The sequence below is a fragment of the Gymnoscopelus braueri genome, assembly GCF_963280865.1.
Source record: "Gymnoscopelus braueri genome assembly, chromosome: 10".
NCBI classification, from domain to species: Eukaryota; Metazoa; Chordata; class Actinopteri; order Myctophiformes; family Myctophidae; genus Gymnoscopelus; species Gymnoscopelus braueri.
The window spans coordinates 7,808,491-7,818,919 of NC_137611.1; the positions used below are offsets into that span (position 1 = coordinate 7,808,491).

The 10,429-nt window shown below is 39.2% G+C and overlaps 2 protein-coding genes across 3 annotated transcripts; one reads left to right on the forward strand and one right to left on the reverse strand.

The window, feature by feature from the left end:
* Positions 1-1,880: 1,880 nt before the first annotated feature.
* Positions 1,881-5,583, forward strand: LOC308093085 (C-C motif chemokine 20-like). 2 transcript variants are annotated; one of them, XM_080439295.1, is made up of 4 exons: positions 1,881-1,983; positions 3,010-3,124; positions 3,290-3,367; positions 4,175-5,583. In XM_080439295.1, the coding sequence occupies exons 1-4, from the start codon at positions 1,908-1,910 to the stop codon at positions 4,368-4,370; spliced, it is 465 nt and encodes a 154-aa protein (XP_080295421.1). In that variant the 5' UTR covers positions 1,881-1,907; the 3' UTR covers positions 4,371-5,583. The 2 variants fall into 2 exon arrangements, with proteins under 2 accessions (XP_080295421.1, XP_080295420.1); XM_080439294.1 differs by having other exon boundaries at positions 1,888-1,983; positions 3,007-3,124.
* Positions 5,584-8,020: 2,437 nt separating this feature from the next.
* On the reverse strand, positions 8,021-10,089 carry LOC308093228 (uncharacterized protein). Its single transcript, XM_080439487.1, has 4 exons — positions 9,934-10,089; positions 9,564-9,678; positions 8,939-9,013; positions 8,021-8,392 (listed from the first exon to the last, which is right to left on the reverse strand). Exons 1-4 carry the CDS (start codon positions 10,013-10,015, stop codon positions 8,326-8,328), a joined length of 339 nt encoding a protein of 112 aa, XP_080295613.1. The 5' UTR covers positions 10,016-10,089; the 3' UTR covers positions 8,021-8,325.
* Positions 10,090-10,429: the final 340 nt, after the last annotated feature.

The window sequence follows — 10,429 nt, forward strand, 5'->3', positions numbered from 1 at the left end:
ATGTCTGATATATGCCCATGCACATGAGACTATACAAGCATAATGATGCACAGAGGTCTACAGTATGTTCTGGATCTGTTAACGATCTTTTGCTGCACCATATCTGCTGCTATTTCTTCTTCTTTTTTTTTTTACCTCGTCACGGACAGTATATATATCGTCTATTTCGGGTGGAAACCTCATATGTTCCAAAACGGTTACTTTTCAGGATTTCAAATGACAAAATAGCAAAAAGTAGGGGATGGATAAGCTCAAAACGCACCACTTTGCACTGCATTTCAAGCTTGTAGATCTGTTTTATGTGTGACGCTAGGGCATTAATTCACGAAAAAACACAAAACATTAGAATATGGAGTTGAGAGGTTTCTGCCCGACAACTATGTTACTATATATTTTATTTAGCTGCTATTTTAAGTGCCTCATACGACTGCCTTTCTTTTTTCTTTTTTTCACTGCACTGATATCAGGAATATATGTGAATATCTGACCTGTTTTCTTCTTTCTTCCTATGTTCTCTCCTTCCTCCCTTTTCCTAGAAACTACAAACGATGGGAGCTCGTACCAAACCCACCGTTTTACGCCTGTAAACCTGATATGATAATTAAGTTGAATTTGAGTTGATATGCAGCATTACATTATTGAAACCTCTTGTCTCCATACTGTATATGTTGACATAATGTCAACATATAGAGTATGGAGACAACATATACCATGTAAATAAGCGGTTCTCAAAGTGGGGTCCGCCGGGGACCCCCAATGGTCCTCGATGGGGTTTCCCCAGCTAAATGACGATGATAGTTATAGGAACCAAATGGACCCTTACAGGTCTGTAACTCTGAGAGTTGTGGAGGTCCGTGAACTAGTGCATATATACCAAACTGTGGGGTCCTTAAATAAAAGTACAAAAAGTTCGAGAAGCATGGTGTGAATGAAGTGAACAAAGTGTGTGTGTGTGTGTGTGTGTGTGTGTGTGTGTGTGTGTGTGTGTGTGTATGTGTGTGTGTGTGTGTGTGTGTGTGTGTAGTGTGTGGAGGAGTGGGTTTTTCCCCCTCTCTCTGGGTTCTGTGGCAGAACTTCCCCGCCAGTTTATTAACCCAGATAGCATAAATATAGATGAGCCGATACGAGCCCTAATGCATCAATGCAAACAGCTTCCGACCGTGCAGATATATTCTCCCAGGCCCTAGATAAACAGGTCCTGGCATCGTTGCGTAATAATTGGTGCAGGAAAAAGAGGGGCTTTTAATTTGCGTTGAAGAAAAAAACAAAACTGCCTCGTCTGCATGTTTGTTGTCAGCCATGATGCAATAGGACACTTCCTGTCCTCAATTTACTAGCCACAGGTTAACACCGAACCTGAGAGATGGCACGCACACACACACACACGCACGCACGTACGTACACACACACACACGTACGTACACATACACACACACGCGCACACACACACACTATATTATTATACTTGTGAGGACTTCAACACTTTAGGATGGCATTGAAAATGAGAAATAGCCATAAAATTGCCGACAAAATATGGAAAACTGTAACCACAAACCCTAGACCTATAACCTCAAAATTCCTAATCCTGACCCTTACCCTTTAACAATCATTTATCTTGTGAGAACCTGGAAAATTGTCCTCACAGTGTCTGTGTCACAACTTATACTATACTTGTGAGGACATTTTGCACACACACACACACACACACACACACACACACACACACACACACACACACACACACACACACACACACACACACACACACACACACACACACACACACACACACACACACACACACACACACACGCGCGTACGTAGGTAGGTGTGTGTGTGTGTGTATATATAAGCAGTCAGTAGGTGTTTTGTCATTTTGCATCCAGGTCCTTCGTCGTCTCGTCACCATGGCGCCCGGATATCTGGTCGCCGTGACAACGGTGCTGCTGTGCTGGATGCTGGCCACGCCGGGCTCTGCTGTCCGTAAGTTGAACTTAAAATGTTGAACTAAACATTTCAATAACTTCAAGTAGAACCCCACCGGTTGCAGTTTTTTGGGGGGGCCGATGCGGGTCCTGATTTATTTATTTCTAAGATCTTAACGAATATTTCAAAATTTAAAAAAAATCTTAATTAAAACAAAATAAAGAACAGGGAAAACTGCCCTTCTTTGTCCTATGTTCACGGTTGACTGCGAAACGTTTGATTATTTTAATTCACCCCTCACTATGAGCACAGAGCACTTTATGAGCAATTCAAAATAAAGAAATTCTATTCTCTTTTGTTCTGTCTAAGGAGTTTTAATTAATATTGTATGCAGCCATCTTTTTTTGCCAGTTTTCCTTAACTTTCAAAGTAAAAAAAAATGTGCTTAGGAAGCGAGATACAGCCTTTTTCAGTTATAAGTTAAACAAAGAGTGGATGGAGCTGCAAATCTTCAGATAATGATATCTTGGGTTCTGAACAGTTTTTTTCTTCTTTTTTTTCTTTTTACTCAGGATTTTTCGTTCTGGCACTGAGGGCATTCAGAAAAAACTCGGGATAACTCGGGGCTTGGCACTGAGAGAGTTAATTAAAAAATAGAATAGAAATAAAAATAGTTCTAAAAATGTCCAAAACAAAATTCTAAAATAGTGAAAATCGTCGATCTGCAAGCTCTCAAAGTGACACCACTGTGAGCTTGTAGATCGGCTATTCTCACTATTTTTGAAATAGTGCTACAAATGATTAATTCATAAAGTATTTTTGTAAGTTTGGGTTCCGGGGTATTTTCGGTATTCGGCATATCACAAAGTACTGTATATACAGTAGGGCTTAAGTGGGTGGCTTGACACAAAATATTAAATGAAGAGGTAAATTGGAAGTACATCTATCTTGCAAAAAGAATGAATATCAACCTCACTGCATTTTCTGTGTGTGTGTGTGTGTGTGTGTGTGTGTGTGTGTGTGTGTGTGTGTGTGTGTGTGTGTGTGTGTGTGTGTGTGTGTGTGTGTGTGTGCACGCAGCAGGCCGTCAGAACAGTGCATGCTGTACCAGTCACAACAGGAAGCCCATAGCCTTTCGCCTCATAAAGGGTTTCAAATTTCAGAATACTCTGGAGAACTGTAACATCAATGCTGTCATGTAAGAATCACTCTATCTATCTATCTACCAACCTACCTACCTACTGTACCTACATACCTATCTAGTTGGTGTTATCTATCTATCACCCCTCATCAAACACACACGCACGCACTACAACATGCTGTTCTGCCCCCAAGAGAGGACCAATGTATTTTGCTGTTGCAGATTCTTCACGACTCGTAACAAGAAGATCTGCACCACCATCGAGGATGCATGGGTGAAGAAAGCCCTGGACCAACTCGGGTTAGTACCATATGCTCTTACTGTATATTATCCATACAGTAGCAACTTACACAGTGTGAGATCAGAGGAAAGGGCATGAACCTATAGTCTATTCTGAAGCCTTGAATTCAAGTATAATGTTTGTCTAACCTACATTCCTTCGTGGCTAATGAAGAATACAAATAAAAAACTGGGTTTAACATGTGTTTAAGTGAAAATGTGGTGTTTTGGAAGTACTGAGGACATGGACAATACTCTGAGAGTGGTGTAGGAGTTTAAGCAGATTTTGAGACCCCTATTTTTGTTAAATTCATTAATTATTCTCTTAAGTTTAGGAATCCTTCATTCACCAAGAAGGAATGCGAGAAAGACAAAAATTCTCCATGAATTCAGGGCAACACAGGCCGATTAATTGATAGAAAATAAGTCATTATGAGGTGAAGTTCTATATTCCTTTAAGCCCTGTTTTATGCTTCGTATCATGACGGTGTCACGCAAACATAGCTGATGTACACAACATGATGTACACGACTCTACATTGTGAACAGAAGTTCACAAGTCGTCGCATCGCATGATGCCCAAAATAGGAACGCCAGATTTTAAGCGGTTAACCCTATATACTTACTAGCTCCCCTCGTTTTTTCCCTCAATATCTTTGCTGAAAACATCCGATTGCGACGCGTTGTGAGCTTGTAGATTGGTTATTTTCACAGAATGTTCGCCTCAGAATAGGTATGCTAGGGTTCATGTGGTTAAATAGCATAGGCTACACAGTGATACAAGTGTTGGGAACAGCATCAGTGACTCTGTTATGTTCTCTCTATACAGCTCTAAACTCAAGAAGATGTCAAAGCCCAACACCGGCCCGGGCGCGGCCAAGGCGAGGAGAGCCGGGCTCCTAGAGAGTGGACCCTTCCTCAACGCCAACGGAACCTTCAGTGTCAACGGAACCTTCTTCAATGCCAGCAGAACCTTCTTCAATGTGACTCCTACTGATGCCACGACCCTCTCCGATGACTATTAGTGTAACCCCCAAACCCCAATGGTGTAAAGTAACATTTAAAGTACATTTACTCAAGTACTGTACTTAAGTAAAATTTTGAGGGATTTTTACTTTACTGAAGTATTTCCAATTTGCAGTACTTTTCTTCTGCTCCACTACATCTCAGTGGCAAATATTATACTTTTACTCCACTACAATTATTTGAAAACTTTTAGTTACTTTGTAAATTTTGATTATAATTTCAAAACATGTGTTAAACACTTCAGCCCTATATACGTACATTTCGGCCATTTGAAAATAGCAGATCTACAAGCTCACAATGCGACGCATTGTGAGCTTGTAGTTCTCCTATTTTCAAAAGATTGTTTACATTTGAAAACTTGTGAAATGGGACATTCTGCATAATGAGTACTGTCACTTTTGGTACTTTAAAGTAAATTTTGATCCCAATACTTTTGTACTTTTACTCAAGTACATTTTGAATTCCGGACTTTAACTTGTAACAGAGTATTTCTATATATTGCAGTATTGATACTTTTACTTAAGTAAAACATTTGAGTACTTTTTCCACCACTGCCAAACCCAAACCCTAGAAGCAGTTTGACTGTGACTGCTTACCTTGTGTTCCATGGATGATGACTCATGCAGCCTCCAATCACACCAGGGGTAGGTAGGATATATAATGGAATGTAGGCCTAAGAGCAGAAAAGACCAGAACAAATCAGAACCAAATGATAATTATTGTGGTCAACTTCAGGCGATGGGTGGGGACTGAATATGATCTATTATTTGATATAAACATCAGAAAAGCAGATGCCAGTTGAATGTAGTTTTCTCAGTCTTTTAACCACTCAAATACTTCAGTATTTAGGTCATATGACGAATAGTGAAACTATAGCTGGAGTGAGCCATTGAGTCTTTGTTGGGTGGAGGTTTTTCGGTTTGGTTTTGATTAAGCTTTCTGCCTTTCTGAGCAATTGAACACAACGAGTAATAAGCTACTGTATGCAATATGAATGTAAAGCTTTAAAATGTGCATTAAAAAGGGTTTCTTTTTGCAAAAAAAACATTTAGCCTACAAACCACAACATTGTTCTCTCTCAAATAAATAATATCAAAGCAACAGCATTACTTTAAATGTGTGCACGTGGTATTTTACATACAACTTTATGACAGGCATAACTTATACAATATCCTTCTAATAGCATTAAATAAAGCCTAATATTATGATTGACTGTACAGTGTGTTGAACTGGTGAAGTGTATACCTGCTGCATACTAAGCACAGGGCAGCAGATCATTTTAAAGGGATATTTCACTTTCAAACATGTTTAGGGTCATAGACTGCGGGGTCAAAAGTAACAGGGGCCAAATGTAACACACTCAATAATTCTAATCTTCTGCACATGCTCAGTAGAGTCCTCTCTCGGCCTCTCTCTGAAGGGTAGAATGATCATTTCATCTCAGCAGAAATGTTCAACAAAAACTGGTTTTGAGGTGTAAAAGCACATTTTGGAATGTACAGTATTTTCCTTCTGCTGTCTAAAGTCTAGATGACGGCACATTTAAACTTAGATGAAACACTCTGACTTATTGTATTAAAAGTAATATTTTAGTCTTAGATTGATTGATTGATGTACTTTATTATGGAAGTACAAATTCACAATACAAGGTCTACTAAACTGGGAGACTCATTAAGCACTGAGCTTGTTTAAGATGAGATCCCCATGCACACAAATCATGATGACATATAAGAGACAGACAGATATACACACTACTATACAGAATGTCATTCAATCAGCTTACAGGTTACTGGTTTAGTCTTGTCCTTAGTAGGGAAACGTATCAATGTTATTATAAATTAGGGCACAACCTATATATGTTTCTTATATCAAAAGAGATTACTATTTAGGCCACGGGCCTAGATACTATATATTTCAATTAGTCTGTGAATTATGAGGGAAAATGTAAATGTGTTGTCTCCCCTAATAATTGTACATCATGTTTTGGTTGATGTAAGAAATGTTAGATGTCTAGGACCTAACCTAAACCTAACCTTAGTGGGGGAACATAGAACCTGGGGAACATAGGGATGACCCCATGGTCAGTAGTCAGTACACCCAAGCTCCATGAATCAGTATATGGTTCATTAAATGACACAGTTAACAGCAGAGAGACTTCCACAGCATCTTGAATGTTAACCATTTACAATTATAGTTATATTGTATCAAGTAGGCCTACAGTCAATACAGTACAACTACATTAGCATGTAACTTCCTCCATTATGATGTGCACAGCTCTGGAGAACTTTTGATTAAATAATTGCCATTGGGCCTAATTATATACACAAGCAATATTGTCTACTATGTCTAGCCTAGGTACTGTATGTATGGACATAATGGTAGTTCTGGAGTTTTACCTTTCCTGTTGCTGTTGCCCTTACATAAAGCCATAATGAAATGGGAAAAAAATGTTTTTCACACTTTAGAGCAAATACCCTACCCATGGTCATAAGATTAGTTAGACTACCTATAAACAGATGCCATTCATGACAATGTTGTACCTTTTTGTGTATTCTAAATCTCGTCCACAACTATAGGCTACTACAATGAGTAGTATCAGAATATAGAGCTATTTAACACTTATTTTACCCAAAGAAAATCACTTACCCTACCTTTAATTACTCATATGAAACGCCTACGTACTGTGTGATGACATAGGCAATTAAGCCCTTTATGAATACAATATGCATCATTCATCATTTCAGTTACCTGTTAGATTCCCATAGCTCATGTTCCTCCTCAGTCTTCTCTCACTCTGCTACGTTCATTATCAAACTTAGCCTTAGATCAAGACTATCGTAGATGTATTTTATCGAATCTGACTTTTACTTTTACCCCAAATGTTAGCTAGGTGTCCGGGGTATTTGTGTAATGTATTAGTCCATATTTTTGTCAATAAAGAAGTGTTTTAATCCCGTCTGTGGCCGAACACCATTTTCACCCCCTCGTTTACTTCCTGTTTACATTGGGTGTAGTTCCAGCTTTCACCGGATGCGCCCCGTCACTACCGCCCATTGGGAACTTCCAACAGAATCGGCCACAGACGGGATTAAAACACTCTTATTAGAAAATATGGACTAATATATTGCACAAATACTCCGGACACATAGATGACATGTGGGGGAAGCGGGTAAGCACCTTATATTTTGCATTTGTACAGAGAAATACGGGCGTTGCCGTTACTGGTGACATTTCAGGGTAAACTGGGGGGGTGGTCGCTAAGACCCGTGGATATAAAAATGTCAAAATCGATACAATACATACGATATATGTCCTAAGGCTATATCCAACTCAAGATGGCGGCCAGACGGTGCATTACTCGTTTTAAACTTCAACAGTACATTAAATTGCGTTTCTGAAAACATTAAGGTGAGAAATAAGCCTCTGCACGACGAGACAAACAAACAAAACAAACTAACAGCTACGCAGATGGTAGAATTTCATCCTGCAGTATCACCAATTGTCCACCAGATGGCAATCCTGACCCACCATTAAAAAAAAGGTAGATTTCAAGATCATTATTTTGTTCTTTCTTGGTCACACAATACTTTATGGATTTGACTGCAGAGATTCATTGAACGACACAAATTGCAAGTGTGGATAGTAAATATGAACATTTATTTTATTCACAGATACCAACAAAGGGCCATATAGCCTATATCGGGGTTGTTTTCTTTAGCCACTTTTTATGAACTCATATAATAAATATCACAGGCTAAGCAATGCCACGAGGGAAGGACAATAAATACTTGTGGCGACAATAAATAATAAATATGTCGTCTTGTCGTTCTTCCAGAAGATATGAAACATCATAGAAATTACTTTAAATAACTTAATTAAAATTAGTTAATTCAAAAGGCTAAAACTGGACGGAAAGTTGCCTATAATGTGGACATGGATGACAGTGAGTGTGTTCTAAGAGGCAGGAGTAGAGGTGGTGGTGGTGATGGGAGTGTTGTTTTTCTGAGCCTTGCGGAGCACCCTGTAAAAACACAATAATAAAATACATTATTAATATGCTGTATTTGCAGTGTGCATTAAACCAGTGGCTCTCAACGTGGAGTCAATGTAGCATCACTATTATTTTAACTACTTTATCCGTTGGCTATTCAAAAAATTGCAGATCTCAAGCTCACGACGCGTCACTTTGTGCAGCGCTGCCTGCGAGCTTGTACACCTGCTATGTTAGAAATTATTTGAAAAATATCGAAAATGTTTGGAAAACTTTGAATAATATTATTCTTTTTCATAAATCTTCTCTTTTGGGGTTTTCATGGGCGATTGGGCGTCGGCGGCCAAATATATATCAATTTGGAGGGCCTTGACTTGAAAATGTTTAAGAACCACTGCATTAAACAACAGCTTGTGTAAAACAGTAAAACACAGGGATTACACAAGCTTTTGTTCATAAGGTGGAGGATGGGTGTTTTAAAAAGGGTGATCTACAGACGCCCCAAACTAATATTTGCCATGTTAGACATATTTTGACCATTCATAAAATGTATGATATTTAATGTAGTCTACTCACTCTAGTTCCTTAATCCTCTGCATCACCCAGTCCTGTTTCCAGTGGCTGCACACCTGTCCTTCTGAGGTCTCAAAGCTATAGGTGGACAAAACAAGAGAAGATCAATCACAATGTTCTGATCACATTATCAATCAAAACTATGGATAATGTATGGGATTAATACTCTTTGACCTTGGAGCTGATCATTAAGATGTCAAAATAATTTCAAACAGATGGTTGTGAAGAAGGTCTGCATGTCCCTTACTTGGGAATGTTGAAATGTGCTATGCAACTAAAATTGCCTTGCCTTGCATTACTACATATCAACCTTTTCACATATAGGTAACTTCTAAGATACGTTATTGTACTTTCACTTAAGTAGATGTTTGTATTGTACTATAATAAATACAGTTACGTTATTATAATCAGGAGATTCCAATGATGTTTACTTTGCACTTGTTTTCTCTCATCAATCAGCTATTCATCAAAATTAAAATACATGTAATAAAATATGTTCTTCGACAAGGCTATAACTACTACTAGGTTAGTGCTACAGTATTTCTCTACTTATACTAGAGCAGTTTTCAACAAATACAAATCTAATTTCTACTTGAGGAACATGTCATTTAAATGAAGTGGTTCTTACATGACGGCACGGACACAGGGCGGGTTCTTCCTCTGGATCCTGTATCCCAGGATGGGAGCGGTGATGTTCCTGGTGGAGACCTCTGTGCAGCAGGTGGTCACCTTATGTGGGGCTCCTGATGGGGAAAAAAACAGGCATTTAGAGCGAGCGTGGATAGGATGCTATCATTTTATGCATCCTAATGTACATTGAATTGACTTGTTGTTGAAACGTGCTATATAAATAAAACTGCATTGCCTTGCATTTAAAATAATACCTATGCACTTGGACCCCACATTGAGAGCCACTGCTCTACAGTGCTTTTTATAAATAAATAAATTGGTAGAGTTTTGTCATTGTAGAGCACAGATGTTGGAATAGGCTGTCTTACCGTCTCCTCCGGTAGCCATCATCAGGGCCAGAGCTCCAGCCAGGAGAGCCAGACAGAGCAGCCTTCTGCAGCACAGTTCCATGCTTTAGAATAGAATGGGGTTGATGATCCAGAGGCTTCTTAATAGCAGAGGCAGAGAGGGCTTTGAACGGTCCAGATAGAGACGACTGATCTCCAAAAGGTCCAGTGCCACAGCTTTCATACTCACAAAAGAGGAACCGAGAATGACACACTCCGGATCTGGTCCAGCAACGTCTTCCTGATGATGATGATGATGATGATGATGATGATGTGTAGGGGAGGGGAGGGGAAGGGAGGGTAGGAGAGGCGGATAGGGTGACCCTGGTCAGCCAGATTTTCCACAGAATTTCGCCATGTCGGAAGTTGGCGACAAATGTATGCGTCAGCATTTTGTGTGCTCTCTGCATGTAAGTTTTATACTGCAGTGCATTAGTGGGGCAATACTTTCGATTAGAATAACTACTGTATGTGCACA